The following is a 16,283-nucleotide window of genomic DNA, read 5'->3' as shown; positions in this document are numbered from 1 at the left end:
AGAGTTAAATAAACGTTTGTCAAGTTGGCCTCAATAGGAAAAACATATCCTAGGACAGCAAACATCAACATCATGTTGTTAAAAAATGTTTCTGGAAAAGGGGGAATTGTTATAAAGAAAGGTATTTTAGGGAAATTTTAATACCAAAAAGTCCTGACGAATGGTCTCATAAAGAAGTGACCATTTATATTAAGCTGAACTTTATCCAAAAAGAGCAAACTTCAATAGAAAGTTAACATGATGCTTTTCTGGAAAAAAAAATGCATGGCTATAAAGGAATATATGGAAAAAGGTAATTTTTAATACCCCAAGTCCCAAGGGACGATTTCTCAAACTACTCCTTTAAAGAAAAAAAAAATCGCATTACCACACTACGCTAAGCCTAACACATGAAACAGACCCTAGAATTTCCCAAACCTGACAAGGGTCTCCTCTGATACCATGATACACTTACTATGTCAACTGGCCCTATAAGCCACCTTTTAAAAATTACTGAAGTAAACGTGTTTTTTATACAGATATAGTAGTGTGATAACTTCTCCAGGGCAAACAACATCCTTGAGTAGAAAAGATCCTTTCAAGACCTTAAAATCTCTAACTATGCTAACACAGAAACAGCTTCAATGAGCTTTCAAGTTGAATTCAGAATATCTTCATTTTAACAAAATTGGTGACTTAGTTCTCAAAGATAAAAACAAGGGAAAATCTCAAGGCAATTAAGTAATAATAATCAGAGGAAAAAAAATTAAGTGCTGTTAAATTCCTAAATTTAGAATGATATCCAAGTACTCAAACGCTACTACCAAGAGAACACTTCTTTCTAGAAAATGCTTTCTCTTAGGGATCACTCAGGTTTGTGAAAAGATATTCACATAAAGGCTCACAACGTTTCACCCATGGGACTAACTTAAGCTGGAAGCGCAAAACTAGCTTCACATCACAGCCTTACATTCATAGAATCTTTAAAGATCTGGTGTGAGTCTTCTTCATTTTTCCAGTTAATCTTAACTCTACTTCATGATGAAATCATATGTTGTATTTAAAAATAAGGAGATTCCTATGGGCATTCCTATCAAATGTAAACTATAGGTGTGAAAAGATTTATTTTAAGTGATTTATTTTTAAGCCAGTAATGTCATAGTAAGGATTAATTCATCTGATCAGTTTCTTCTGGGCTGGGACCTAGGATGTCAGAAAACGGATAGACCAGGGAGGTGGACAGAACTCAAAACTTTGCACATAGCCATTTTCCCTGGGCCTATAATTTTTACAAAATATCTCAGATTTAGACACATTCTTAAATAGCCAGCGGCCTTAAATTCTTTTTCGGAAAAAGGCAAGGTATACACAAATAAATGGCCCCTAAGAATCTGTTACTCTCACGGCTGAGGTTATTTGCATTAACGCTGGGAGACACCTGATGGCGGCTCCTCCAGGTTGCTGGTCAGTGACAATCCTGGCTACTGCTTCAGTGCTTTCCTAGCTTTGAAGATGCTGTTTATATGCTGGTCGGTTTTATGGTAGGAAACTTTATTCCTCAAGAAGTGGATTGTTTTCAAATTATGATTTCTCATAAATAAAATGCAAGCAGAAACAGAACATTCATTTTCAATGTTTCTATTCCCCTTTGTGTTCATTAAATCATTACCATTTAGAAATAAATACTAAAATGCAACTTACTGCCTTATCCCGTGATATCAGGTCCAAGAACTAATTTTAAAGCATGTTGTAAAGTCCGTAAATAGTTATGGGTAGTAGTACAAAACTTACTGTTCAGAACATTCTCCAGTTTCTGCGTCATGGATCCTTCTACTTTTTCCGTTCCATCTGCTTCTAGCTTTTGATGGATGGCTAGGAAAAAAAAAAAATCTAGTTAAAATGTAGGCCATTTTAATGGGTGGAGATACATTAAATCAAAATGATATTTTTAAACAGCTTTTTAAAATGGTCACAGTATTTTCACTGCTGAAAAGGAGTAAAACCATGCTGCCCTGTACAAGGCACCCAGCAGACACCAGTCTACGTTATTCACAGTTTACCACCATTAAAATAGTACGTAACACAATCATCTGTCTTCGAGACCAAGCGGTAAAAACAGCTGAACTGAAAAAGAAAAGGGAGACTTGAGGCATCCTGGGTCTCACTACTACAGGCTGAATATCTCCAATCCGAAAATCCAAAATGCTCCAAAATCTGAAACTTGAAGCACTCACATGACAGTCAAAGGAAATGTTAATTGGAGCACTTCCCATTTCAGATGTTCAGATTTGGGATGTCCAACCAATAACTATGTCATGCGAATATTTAAAAATCTGAAACACTGCTGAGTCCCAGGCATTTCAGATAATTGGTCAGAAAACTCTGAGTACTCAAATGCACTACGAACACACACTCAATGTCTGCTAACATCTCTCTCTCTGCTCCTTTTAATTAGTTTTTAATTATGATCCTGTTATTTTTCATCTTTTTTTTCTTTCAGTAAGCCACCTCAAGTTTTCTTTGAAATTCTAAAATAAACAGACTGCTCCTCTATCAAAGAAACACATTCAGAGAAAAAAGGAATACATTTGGGGAAAACCCAGCTACTGTAGTTGAATTAGTTGGGCTGACTCAGAGGGAGGAGAAAGTAATTTCTGTCATGTTTCAGAATTTGAACTGTGTGGTAACAGTGACATAAAATGTTCCTACATACCAAAGCGGAAACTGGGGTTCAACTCACTAAGTGAAATGGAAAGGAACTTCCTTCCCGATCTGTAAGGAAAGGAGTCAGGCTATGCCTAAGTACTAGAAAGCGAAACCGGGAAGACTTCCCTCCTGTGTGTGTGCAGATCCGCTCTCCCTCCTGTGTGTGTGCAGATCCGCTCTCCCTCCTGTGTGTGTGCAGATCCGCTCTCCCTCCTGTGTGTGTGCAGATCCGCTCTCCCTCCTGTGTGTGTGCAGATCCGCTCTCCCTCCTGTGTGTGTGCGGATCCGCTCTCCCCCCTGTGTGTGTGCAGATCCGCTCTCCCTCCTGTGTGTGCGCAGATCCGCTCTCCTGTGTGTGTGCAGATCCGCTCTCCCTCCTGTGTGTGTGCAGATCCGCTCTCCCTCCTGTGTGTGCAGATCCGCTCTCCCTCCTGTGTGTGTGCAGATCCGCTCTCCCTCCTGTGTGTGTGCAGATCCGCTCTCCCTCCTGTGTGTGTGCAGATCCGCTCTCCTGTGTGTGTGCAGATCCGCTCTCCCTCCTGTGTGTGTGCGGATCCGCTCTCCCCCCTGTGTGTGTGCAGATCCGCTCTCCTGTGTGTGTGCAGATCCGCTCTCCCTCCTGTGTGTGTGCGGATCCGCTCTCCCTCCTGTGTGTGTGTGTGCGGATCCGCTCTCCCTCCTGTGTGTGTGCAGATCCGCTCTCCCTCCTGTGTGTGTGCAGATCCGCTCTCCCTCCTGTGTGTGTGCAGATCCGCTCTCCCTCCTGTGTGTGTGCAGATCCGCTCTCCCTCCTGTGTGTGTGCAGATCCGCTCTCCTGTGTGTGTGCAGATCCGCTCTCCCTCCTGTGTGTGTGCAGATCCGCTCTCCCTCCTGTGTGTGTGCAGATCCGCTCTCCTGTGTGTGTGCAGATCCGCTCTCCCTCCTGTGTGTGTGCGGATCCGCTCTCCCTCCTGTGTGTGCGCAGATCCGCTCTCCCTCCTGTGTGTGTGCAGATCCGCTCTCCCCCCTGTGTGTGTGCGGATCCGCTCTCCCCCCTGTGTGTGTGCGGATCCGCTCTCCCCCCTGTGTGTGTGCGGATCCGCTCTCCCTCCTGTGTGTGCAGATCCGCTCTCCCTCCTGTGTGTGTGCAGATCCGCTCTCCCCCCTGTGTGTGTGCGGATCCGCTCTCCCTCCTGTGTGTGTGCGGATCCGCTCTCCCTCCTGTGTGTGCAGATCCGCTCTCCCTCCTGTGTGTGCAGATCCGCTCTCCCCCCTGTGTGTGTGCAGATCCGCTCTCCCCCCTGTGTGTGTGCGGATCCGCTCTCCCTCCTGTGTGTGTGCGGATCCGCTCTCCCTCCTGTGTGTGTGCAGATCCGCTCTCCCTCCTGTGTGTGTGTGTGCGGATCCGCTCTCCCTCCTCTGTGTGTGTGTGCGGATCCGCTCTCCCTCCTATGTGTGCGGATCCGCTCTCCCTCCTGTGTGTGTGCAGATCTGCTCTCCTGTGCGTGTGCGGATCCGCTCTCCCTCCTGTGTGTGTGCGGATCCGCTCTCCCTCCTGTGTGTGCGCAGATCCGCTCTCCCTCCTGTGTGTGTGCAGATCCGCTCTCCCTCCTGTGTGTGTGCAGATCTGCTCTCCCTCCTGTGTGTGTGCAGATCCGCTCTCCCCCCTGTGTGTGTGTGTGCGGATCCGCTCTCCCTCCTCTGTGTGTGTGTGCGGATCCGCTCTCCCTCCTGTGTGTGTGTGTGCGGATCCGCTCTCCCTCCTGTGTGTGTGTGCGCAGATCCGCTCTCCCTCCTGTGTGTGTGCAGATCCACTCTCCCTCCTGTGTGTGTGCAGATCCGCTCTCCCTCCTCTGTGTGTGTGTGCGGATCCGCTCTCCCTCCTGTGTGTGTGTGTGCGGATCCGCTCTCCCTCCTGTGTGTGTGTGTGCGGATCTGCTCTCCCTCCTCTGTGTGTGTGTGCGGATCCGCTCTCCCTCTGTGTGTGTGCAGATCCGCTCTCCCTCCTGTGTGTGTGCAGATCTGCTCTCCCTCTGTGTGTGTGCAGATCCGCTCTCCCTCCTGTGTGTGTGCAGATCCGCTCTCCCTCCTGTGTGTGTGCGGATCCGCTCTCCCTCTGTGTGTGTGCAGATCCGCTCTCCCTCCTGTGTGTGTGCAGATCCGCTCTCCCTCTGTGTGTGTGCAGATCCGCTCTCCCTCTGTGTGTGTGCAGATCCGCTCTCCCTCCTGTGTGTGTGCAGATCCGCTCTCCCTCTTGGTTTAAAGGCTGCTGTGATGCTCTGCCAGTCCTGGCGAGAAGGACACCGGGACCCACTGAGCAGGCGCCGTGCTGAGATGTCACACCCCACAGCAGCTCCACGGGTTGCTGTCTGAGTCAAAATCAGCATTAAAGGGAATCATGTCGCCACATTTTCTGATGCTGACAAAACCCATCACTGATGAGCAGGTCAAGGTGAGGTGACCCCGGACCCCTGGCTCAGTTTACAGCCCTTTTTGCTGACAGGCTAACCTCCTCCACCCGTCTCCCCCACAGCAGAGTCACTGTCAAACTGTCAGCCAAGCATGAGGACTGAGAGACACTGGCATCTGATAAAGGCAATCCTATTTTCCAGAAAATTAAACCAAATAACCCAATGTCTGGTTCACTTGACCTTTTATTTTCTCTGAAAACAGTTTTAAGTAGAATAACTCAATAAGCAACTTGGTACATGATCATAGGTTTGTTATTGTTTCTAATCTATTAAAACTTAAATATGTGAAGCAGTTGAACATTATAAGTTTGTACTTGAGAAAACAAAAAAGTATGTATAACAGCACTTCTTAAAGAAAAATCAAGGTTATAGAAAGACTATTAGTTCACTACGATTATTTGATCATTTTAACGCTCAAATAAGATGTAGATGTCAAATTTGCAATTGAAATAAAAAATTCATAACACCCATCCATGCATTTCTGTAAATGCCGTTGTTAAACGAGGCACTAAGGAATAATGTCTGTGTAGGGTATATCTAAAGGATCCAGGGTTGGGCACAGAAGCATGTACATGCTCTAAGCATTCTACGTTAATGCTAGCCCGTGTGAGACAGGAATATTCAAGCCAGATCACAGATGAGCAAACTATTGCTATGAAGAACCAAACAGTAAACACTTCAGGCTTCGTGGGCCACATACGGCCTCTATCACATATTCTTCTTGTTTTGTTTTTAGCATGGGAAAACACAGCCATGCTTAGCTCCCGGCCTGTACAAAGGCTGCGGCCTAATTTGGCTCACATGCTGACCTCTGAGGAGGACTATACTTACTGAAGTAGGAGAAGAGGAAGGGTTAGTGTAAGATGCATTAATATTTTAAATTGACAAAGAGCCCTTCAAACATTTAGTTTCTATTTCTTATTTTACCAAACTTTTATCAGAGTAGACAAATCATATATAAATTATATTTAAACTGGTTAAGTATTCTCTGGTTCCTTCTCTTCCCAAATTATACTGAAGAAAATCAATAAATAATAAAATAATTGCAACTAGAAGACTAACAGGAATGATTCTCACTGAGATAACTGAGTCCTTGAAAATGATACTTACCTGAATTATCTTCATACATCAACAGACACTAACAACAGAACGTGTCAAAAAATCAATTATGTCTCAAGCCACCCAGAGTTAAGCAGCAGCAATAAAAGGAACAGGGGAAGGAAGACAAGTAAGACAAATAGTGCCGGGAGCAACATGTGTCATTTGCTCTGCTCAGGCTTTTCACACTAGTAACCGTAACCAAAATTCATTCATATAGTTTTGACCCGCAGGTGTTCTTGAAAGGAGCAAGTGATAATGGTGGATTTGTCACTAAAAACAAGAGATTATACAGGTCATTAAATGCACAAGCTCGGGGCATTCAGGGAAATCGCTACCAAAACAAAGGTGGTGCTCAGAGGCACCGAGGAGCTCGGGAAGGCCTTTCACCCTCTACCAACAGCTCCACCAACCTCGCCGCCACCCCGGAGGGCCAGTGTGAGCAGCATCTGCTAACGACCCACAGGTCACTCCCACTTCAAGGGAACACAAGGGAATGACAGAGGGAAGGCCATGGCAAAATGAAGTCTGGTGCTAGAAACATTTTTGCAGAATAAAGAAAAAACCAAACTAAAGATACAAAGGTTGCTACTGGCAGGTGTTATGCCAGACACATTTCTTCTCAAGTTCTAATTAAAATACCTGCGGGGACCCACAGGAAGAAACAAAACTGACAATGGCATAAAAACTTAAGGATGAGTAAAGGCTATTAACGGTATACCGGGTTGGGTGGACTGAAAAAAAGCAGACTTGGACTGGGTATGAAATAGTTCACTGGATGGAACTGAAGCATGCAGATGATGGGAAAAAAAAAAAAAAAAAAAAAGCAGAGAAAAGCTCTGATTCGTGCCTATCCCCCATGCCCAACTCTGGAACACAAGGATGCTACAGACCAGAAACATCTTCCAGTGTTCCGTACCTATCTTCAGGACTACAGTTCTGTTCCCCCATTTTTCTTAACCACACAGCTCCTTTCCTTTGATAACCATTTAGAGAACAACTTCCCCACATCCCAGAATAGCAGGAAAACAGGCGGAAATCGGGAGGCGGCATCCACTGCTGGGCAGCGCGCAGGGGCAGAAGCGAGAGAGCGACGTGTTAATCCAAGACATTCAGAGGAAAACCGTGAGTTCTATCTAACGTAAAAACAAGAAGAGCTCCGAGAATTGAAGATGGGAGTCTCTAGGTTCGGAAGGCTTATCAAGTGTTGGCTAAAATGAATGAAAACAGAACCTGTATTCCAGTATATCCTGCAAAGGTGTTTTTTCGTTTCTAAAAAAATCCAAGGCTAAACAAATACATCTTTTAAACATTTAGATAGGGAGAAAAACAAACAATTTACAAGTAATGAAGAATTATGTTGGCTCAGGATTTTGTCTCTGCAACACTAAAAGTCATTGGATCAATGTCTTCAGAAAATAATTCTCTTACAGTCAAGTGTGTTCATGCATACAGGCAAGAGGTACTTCCAGACACACCAGAATTCAAAAGGTATAGCATAAAAGATGTAACACATTGTTCAAGACAAAAAATTTCAAAGATAAGGATAGGAAAATGAAATATAAAACATAGGCAATAAACATCAAAGCCAATTAAGTTTACGTGTATATGTACTGTATATGTTTGTGTGTATATATACACACACACATATATTCACACAGACACACATAGATATGTACACACAATATATACATGTTTACTGTATAACTGTGGTAAATATAAAATTAAATGTAAGAGACAAAAAATAAATCTAAAACTGGAAAAGGTAAAATAAGCTGGGTCCATAATTTCAAATTAAATTGAGGCAAAAAAAAAAAAAAAAAGGGAAAGGTATGGGAAATAAAGACATGCTAAACTGTTGTCAATGTAACAGAAGTCGAGACAACCTATAATAAAATCTTAAAACATTTCTCTCAAATCTGCAAATAATATGGTCTACACTGCCAAGAAGAAAAAAGGAAGCACAAAAGGTAACAAGACAAAAGAAAAAGATATCAGGACAAACATTTCAATTATGATAAATGTAAATGGCTTCCATTCTTCTATTTAAAAGCAAAGGCTCTCAGAATAGTATTTAAAAAATCAAAATCCTGCCACATGTAGCAACACAAGACACATGTCAAAAGAAAAATCTCTAAAAGGTTACAAAGAATATTACAAATAATATACCAAGCAAACGCATACAAAAGGAAAGGTATAAAATGCTAACATTACGTTATTGTGCATCAAATAATCTAATCTTGCCCCCCAAAAGGTCTGGCCTTTGCCCTCAGGTCCTGGGAGGTAATCTCTAAACTCTTGAAATGTTCTGCCTGGTAAGAGTGTCTTTGTTTGCCTGTGGACCACCGGCCGCACTAGATAATCTAACAGTGGAACTGACGGTGAGGACTTAGGGTCACTCAATATCCGCCTGATCTGAGGGAGAAGACTGAAGTCAGCCTTGACCACGTCCGTGTGACGGGGCCCTACTAGAGACTCTGGATCTGGACAACAAGGTTCGGGTAGCTTCCTTGGATGGAAGTACTCCACGTGCGTTGTCCGCACTGTTACCAGGAAAGTCAGTGCTGCCTGGAGTTCCACTGGGAGACTACTGGAAGCTCCATGGATGAAAATCACCTAGATCTGCTCCATGAATCTCTCTCCCCGGCTGACTGTAAGCTGTAATTTCCCGGTAATGAACCGTAACTCAGTACAACGGCTTTCCCTGAGTTCTGTGAGTCCATCTAGCAAAACACCAAACCGAGGGAAATCTCGGGGACTACTTAAGAATACGTTCTCATCAAGAGAATCTAAGAACCAGAAGTTACGAAGCAAACACATGCGTTACACACAAAGAAAAGCTGACAGAATCAAAATTAAAGACGGAGATTTGTCTGTCATGTTTAATATAAAGAAGCTAGATTTAAATAATATAATTAATCAGGCATTGATATTATATCAGATAGTGGACCCTGAAGAAAACATGTCTGTCCATCCTTTTTAATTTTTGGCATACTTAAAAAAACTTAATATATATTAAGAAACATTTTCTCTGTTCACAGTACTGTAAGAACAGACTACGAAAAGAAAAATTTACTAAAAACTACTAAGTCAAGGAGGAAAATTAAAATTACACATTTTAAAAACACAAAAAAGATATCCCTAAAAAATCAATGTTAAAAAAAAATCACATAGAACATACAAATAAAACAGATAATGAAAGGGCCTATAACATGAATTTTAAATAATTTAAAAATTAGAATGCAATGCTAATAAAACATGAAAATCTTGATAAAATAGAGAATTTCAGGGAAAACAAAATCAAAATAAAGCAGAGATAGTAGAGGGTTGAAAAGCATACGTGTGTGTGCGTGTGCGTGTGTGTGTGTGTGTACACACACTTATCTGTCTCACCTGCTGGCTCCCAATCCCCCCTTGAAGCCACTGATTCAGTCCTCAGGAGGGGCCCCAGACGCCAACGCACTCCTGCCTGGTGCGATGAACCAGGAAGCACAGCACTATCCGTGCCTGAAAATGCTGAAAGTGAATCTATCTAACATCCAATTAGGTAAGTCCAAGCAATTTAATGGCAAGAAAAATAAGTTAAATGATACCATGAGGAAGTCATCGGTCAAATTCAGAGTGGGGGATACCTTCCAGGACAAATGACCTTGTTTCTTCAACAAATCAGTGGCATGAAAAACCAGAAACAGGCTGGGTGTGGAAATCAGCTGGGCGCGGTGGCGGCGCCTGTAATCCCAGCTACTCGAGAGGCTGAGGCAGGAGAATCGCTTGAACCCAGGAGGCAGAGGTTGCAGTGAGCCGAGATCGCGCCACTGCACTCCAGCCTGGGCAACAGAGTGAGACTCCATTTAAAAACAAACAAACAAACAAACAAACAAAAAAAAAAAACAAACAAATAAAACAACGAAAAACCAGAAACAGGGTAAGAAAGGTGAGGGGATGGTTTTAGTTCAAAAGAGGATTAAGAGATTTAAAAATTAAGTGAAATGCCTGAATTTTATTTGAATCTTGATCTGGACATATCAACTATAAAAAAACAAGTTTGGGGATAATTTGAGAAATCTGAACTGGGAATGAGATGATATTTAAAAATTACTGCTAATTTGGTTAACTATGATAATATCATTGTGATTATGCACATAAATGTCCTTACCCTTACTTGAGAGACTGACATTCAGGTATTTAGGAGGAAACCATGCTGCTTGAGGTTTGCTTTAAAATACATCAGCAAGATGCAAACAAACCAACCTCAAAAGTGAGTATAAAAAAAGAGCAATAATTGTTAAATCTAGGTGACAGGTACGCAGAAGTTAATTATACTTTCATCTCCGCTTTTCACATGTTCGAAAATATTCATAATAGAAAAGTAAAACCAAATTACCTGAGCAACTACATATCAGCTCTGTCAAATTTGAACCACGTAACTCCTAGTCTACATGGCCACTGACAGCACACAGAGCAACACATGGAGATCCCCACGTTACCACGTAACAGTAACACTCAAACCTGACCAAAAAAGCCTTTTACAAAACTACACATCAATTTCATTTAAGACTACAGTTAGAAAAAGTCATAAAAAGCTAATAGGCCGGGTGCAGTGGCTGTCGCCTATAATCCCAGCACTTTGGGAGGCCGAGGCGGGCAGATCACGAGGTCAGGAGATCAAAACCATCCTGTCCAATGTGGTGAAACTCTGTCTCTACTAAAATACAAAAAAACAGCCGGGTGTGGTGGTGTGCACCTGTAGTCCCAGCTACTCCAGAGGCTGAGGCAGGGGAATCGCTTGAAACTGGGAGGCAGAGGTTGCAGTGAGCCGAGGTCGCGCCACTGCACTCAAGCCTGGCGACAGAGCAAGACTCCTTCTCAAAAAAAAAAAAAAAAAGGTATGAATCCTATAGTAAATTAACATAATCACTTAGAGGTGTGCAACAGGTTTTACCTAAAGAATAAAAGGTTTCTAGCACACACAATTCTACAATATAAACCCAACTTTGTAATAGATACTCATATAAGCTAAGAAAAGAAGATAAAAGGAAATACATTAAAATGTTAATGTGATTATATCTACAATAGACACTCTTGCTAATTATCTATTTAGTATTTTCTATAATATGCATTTCCTTTATTTCAAAAAACATAAAAGCTAAATACATGTGTCTAAAGTACAAATTTACTATTATAATCACTTCCTATATGCTATAAGTTCATGTGTTCATTAGTAGCTGGTCAGCATTATCTTTATTAAACTTAAAGTTGCTAACATACGTCTAGGGTGAATGACTAATAAATGTGACTACATAAATCTGGTGTACCAAATAAAACTTCTTAAGATCTGCCAAGAGTGAAGTCATTTACAGAAGCAAAAAGCATAAATACAAATATATATGCAGATGTAAATACGTTTTTTAAAAAGGGTGGAAACGCCAAACTTGTCTTGTTGCTAAGATAAATCCTTTTAATTACAGTAATTTGTGGGAAACATTTGTGCAGCTACTGGGCATATGAATAACCACTTTATCTGATTAATACCAAACTCTGTTCATACATGCTCAGGTTTTCTTCCTGACATGCTAAGATTCACTATTGGTGACTTAGAGAGAACAGCAATAAGCACAAATTAAGAATGGCACACCATCGAGAAACATAAGGCACATGTATTTATCAAGGAAGAGCACCGACCTTCTCTGTTCCCCCCTAGACATTCACATTTTACCCCTTCCTGCAAGGAAGAAGCTGCATCACATACACATTTAAGTGTCGGAGATCAATTAAGCACATATGGCACAGGAAGAGGGGGACTTATTTATTTATTTATTTAGAGACGGAGTCTCGCTCTGTCACCCAGGCTGGAGTGCAGTGGCGCGATCTCAGCTCACTGCAACCTCCGCCTCCCACGTTCAAGCAATTCTCCGGCTTCAACCTCCCGAGGAGTTAGGACTACAGGCGCCCACTATGCCTGGCTAATTTTTTGTATTTTTTGTAGAGATGGGGGAGGGGGACTTTTAAAACAATAAAAGAATGTCTATGGTTTAGGAACACAAAATAATTTTTTAAAATTTACCTTTCCGAATTGAAGAAGATGTGGCCTCAATGTACGGTTAGAGTGATGGATGCTTAAGCTATACAGGTACTTAGGTTTAAGTATCTTAGCTATTAAAAAGAATTGAGTTAACTTTTATTAATAAAGATCGCTTTTTACTAAATAGCAATAATTAAACTTTTATTAATTAAAGGCAATTTTATTTAAAAAAAAAAAAACCCTACCAATATCTTGCATTAACATGTCTAAAGCTATGACATCTGTACTCCACACAACGTCCCTCCCACACACAGATGACGGCACAGTGACAGCTACCTGCGTGCACGTGTGGGGGCCTGGGCGGGAAGGGCTGGAGAGACTGGTATCCTGTCATCCGCCCTGCGTGCACATGTGGGGGCCTGGGCGAGAAGGGCTGAAGAGACTGGTATCCTGTCATCCGCCCTGCGTGCACATGTGGGGGCTTGGGCGAGAGACTGGTATCCTGTCATCCGCCCTGCGTGCACGTGTGGGGGCCTGGGCGGGAAGGGGCCTGGGTGGGAAGGGCTGGAGACTGGTATCCTGTCATCCGCCTTTCCAAAGTGAACACACAGTGGGTGGCATTGACAGAATTAGTCACATCTGTAAGATACTGATGGTTGTGAGAGGATTTTTTTAAATCCTCAAATTTTACGCATTGGGATTTAATTTCTTATCAGCCCTGGAGAGTGGGCATCACAGAGAGTTAAAGTAGTCTCCCATTTCACACATGTAAGATGGGTTAACAAAAGCCTCAGAGATAAATTTTTAAAGTACCAAGTCTTCAAAGAGATGCCAGCCTACTCTGCAACAAGTATTTATAGCACATTTTAGATCTCTACTTTGATAAAAACAGACCGAATGTCACACCCTGTAAACACTCTGCAGGCAGTGTCAGGTTTCCACGGCGGAAGCCGCCGGCAGATGGCTCTGAGGATCGCCTTACCTGAGAGGGCATCCTGTGCCTCAAAGAAGGTACTGAGACCGCCTTTCACGTAGGCCAGGCTGCCCTCGCTCTTCTTGTTCGCCTGTCTCTTGAGGTTGGCGACTGCCATTTTGAGCTGCTCAAAACTGAAAGGAAATAAAGAAATCAAACGTTTGACACTCCAAACACGCAAAAAAGAAAACAGAATTCCTTCGGTGGAAAACACTTCACATGCTAAAACCGATGCTAAGCAGCATACAGATTAAAATCACATGAAGCCAGACGAAAACTAAACGCTTTCAAATTGTTACGTAGACCTAAACCTTTTATTACGAATGCCTAAATTACAACAGCTATACGAGTGTTGGGGCCCTCAATGGTAATTCCAAATACATTAGACCCCTAAGAAGTAAATGTGTAATGTTTTTATAACCTATATATAATATATACAACTTACCAGATAAAGAGTTTTGAACATCCTGTACCAGATAAGAAGACACAGATCATCCAGTGATAGACAATATTTCCAAAGTGTAACTGCTTTGTACATTCACTGAAGCATTGTGGAACACTGAGCATAATGTTCTACTCATCAATACTCAGTCCTCTGTCCTTAATAATAAAATTATGTAAATCCTGTGGGTCAATTCACAACTTAAATAACTAGGAAGACCACAGTATCTTATCTCAATATCTAAAGCAGAGAAAAGTGAAGGCAGGCCTCTGTATTTCTGAAGTTGTATGTCCATTTGAGCTAAGAAAATCTGGCTATAAAACTTTAAACGTATTCTTGATAGACCTACACAAGAAACGGAGCTCAATTTTGACTTATAACAATAGAAATTTTACATCTGTAATATAAAATTAGAATCATCTTCTGCAATGAAAAAATTCACCTTGGACATTTGCTTTAAAAAGCAATCAGGTTAAATTTACCCTACGTATTAAAATGCCAACTTTTCTTCATGTTTTCTAGTAATGCTTTTCATCCTAATAAGTGAATGAAACATTTATATTAAGGTATATTTTAGCACACTGATTTATCAATAATTTAAGTTTTAAGCAATAAACCATTGATTTATCCAAACGTTTTTGTGGAACATAATTATTTTAAATCAATCTTGCAAATAAGCTACAAACCTGCTCTTGCAGAGAGTAAAATGTAATTAGAAGACAAAAGGGAACCTTGAAATTTGATATATGACTTTGTCTACTTTTTTGCTAATTTTAAGGCAGGTCCTTACATGATGATAAACCAACTCATCTTCCTTTGCCCTATGGTCAGAGAAGGCAGCGTGTTCCACGTTCTACACCAGAACTTAAAATCTGTATGTTGTTGAGTAGGGAGACATCACACTCACACGTGTGGTCAGAGAGGGCAGCGCGTTCCACGTTCCACACCAGAACTTAAAATCTACATGTTATTGAGTAGGGAGACATCACACTCACACGTGTCAGTTTAAGTCCCCAGCTAAGGCTCCATAAATTTTTAATAACCTGCGCCAATAATGAAATATATTGAACATAAAATGACAGTGGGAAATGAAAGACCTCTAAAGAATCATCTCATTGTACAAATAAGGAAACAGACACCCTGAGATGTTCACGGGCAAACCCAAAGTCAAAGAGCTCGTAGACCTAAAACTATGCAACTGTAGGCAGAGCCAGACCTAAAACTCAAGTTACCGAGTAATTCCAGTTTTAGCACCTGAGTGAAACCCTTTACAGCTGACAGTCCCATATCCACTAACCTGGTGTTTGAGTGATTCTCTATAAGATACCAGGCAGCTGAAAAATTCTCACTTGTGAAATCGGCACTCATCCCATGGAACAGCATTTCTAAGTCCTTCTGGGAAAATTTACTTCTGAGGGGAAAAAAGGTTTCAAATAGATTTCAGTGGTTATTATGTATCCAGTGTAACACATACGAATACAAACCATTACAACAATACATATTAATCATACATTACCCAGAATATGTTTGTATATATGTACAAAATACATTTCCCCCATCATGGCTGATTCTTCTAACATGTAAACTTTGATTATATATAGAAAAGATAGGAAACTAGTTGAAATACAGAAATTACATCAATAAAAGAATATCAGGTTTAAAGAGGATTAAGACATCAGGCTGAGTTGTCGGTTTTATTAAACCTATCGAAATATGACATCAATCCCCACTCAATGTATAAAAATCAAAATTTGAATACAGTAATTTTAAAATATTAAATCACTTTGTTAAAATGATTTTTGTTAAAACCTATACGAAAGTTGTTTTAAAACGTACTGCCTAAGAAATCATCAAAGTACTAATAAAACCACATCTAATCACAAAGCAGCCACATTTGCATCCATGTCTAGCATGACTTGAAGAAAAGCTTGTGGTAACAACAGGGTATCCACATCATCTGCTGCTCCCTCATCTTGCCGACATGCTTAAGACTGACTTCTGGATCAATTCATTTACATATTCATTCGAACACTCATCAAGTATCTGCTATAGGTCACGTTCCATGCTGGGATGCCAGATGTGCCCACCAAGGCCCACAAGCTGGCGGCCTTTGCTGCCCCCGCCGCCCGTTTGCAGGATGAAATCCAAGCACGTCCAGGAACCGAACCCGCTTGTCTCTCAGGGCTCATCTCTGCCGCTCGAGGCCTGAAACCTGACGCTTCAGCAGCCTCAAAGGGACTACACGGTCCGCATGCTGGTTTCCACCACGTGGGTATGTACTTTGCTCGTCTGACTTGCTGTCCCCCACCCCGAAACACTGGACAAGCCCAACTCATAAGGTATAAACCAGACACAAATTATTTGATAGGGCAGCATCTCTTTAACACTTACGCAGCAGGGAAATGACTCTGGCCCCAAAAGAATTTTTAATGTGGGTAGGTCCGGTGCTGTGGTACTTACTCTTCTCTGGGAGAGTCCTGCTGTCTCATCACAAACACAGCCTCAATTCAGAAATTAGTCTGGTGACTGTGGTACTTACTCTTCTCTGGGAGAGTCCTGCTGTCTCATCATTACAAACACAGCCTCAATTCAGAAATGAGGCAGCTTAGCCC

General features: G+C 41.9%; 1 protein-coding gene across 9 annotated transcripts in view; it reads right to left on the bottom strand.

Annotated features, from left to right (window-relative positions):
• Positions 1 to 16,283, bottom strand: part of LOC105464801 (exocyst complex component 2) — a 204,567-nt gene that overhangs the window by 114,977 nt on the left and 73,307 nt on the right. For all 9 annotated transcript variants that reach the window (XM_071097736.1, XM_071097742.1, XM_071097743.1 and 6 more), the window contains exons 5-7: positions 14,969 to 15,082; positions 13,239 to 13,363; positions 1,771 to 1,851 (exon numbers count right to left, since the gene is read on the bottom strand). In XM_071097736.1, the coding sequence (XP_070953837.1) occupies positions 1,771 to 1,851; positions 13,239 to 13,363; positions 14,969 to 15,082 (320 nt within the window). The remainder of the gene's footprint in view (positions 1 to 1,770; positions 1,852 to 13,238; positions 13,364 to 14,968; positions 15,083 to 16,283) is intronic.

The sequence above is a fragment of the Macaca nemestrina genome, chromosome 5 (genome assembly GCF_043159975.1).
Source record: "Macaca nemestrina isolate mMacNem1 chromosome 5, mMacNem.hap1, whole genome shotgun sequence".
NCBI lineage: Eukaryota > Metazoa > Chordata > Mammalia > Primates > Cercopithecidae > Macaca > Macaca nemestrina.
Note: the sequence above shows the minus strand (reverse complement) of the source record. Positions and strands in the feature narration are given on the sequence as shown.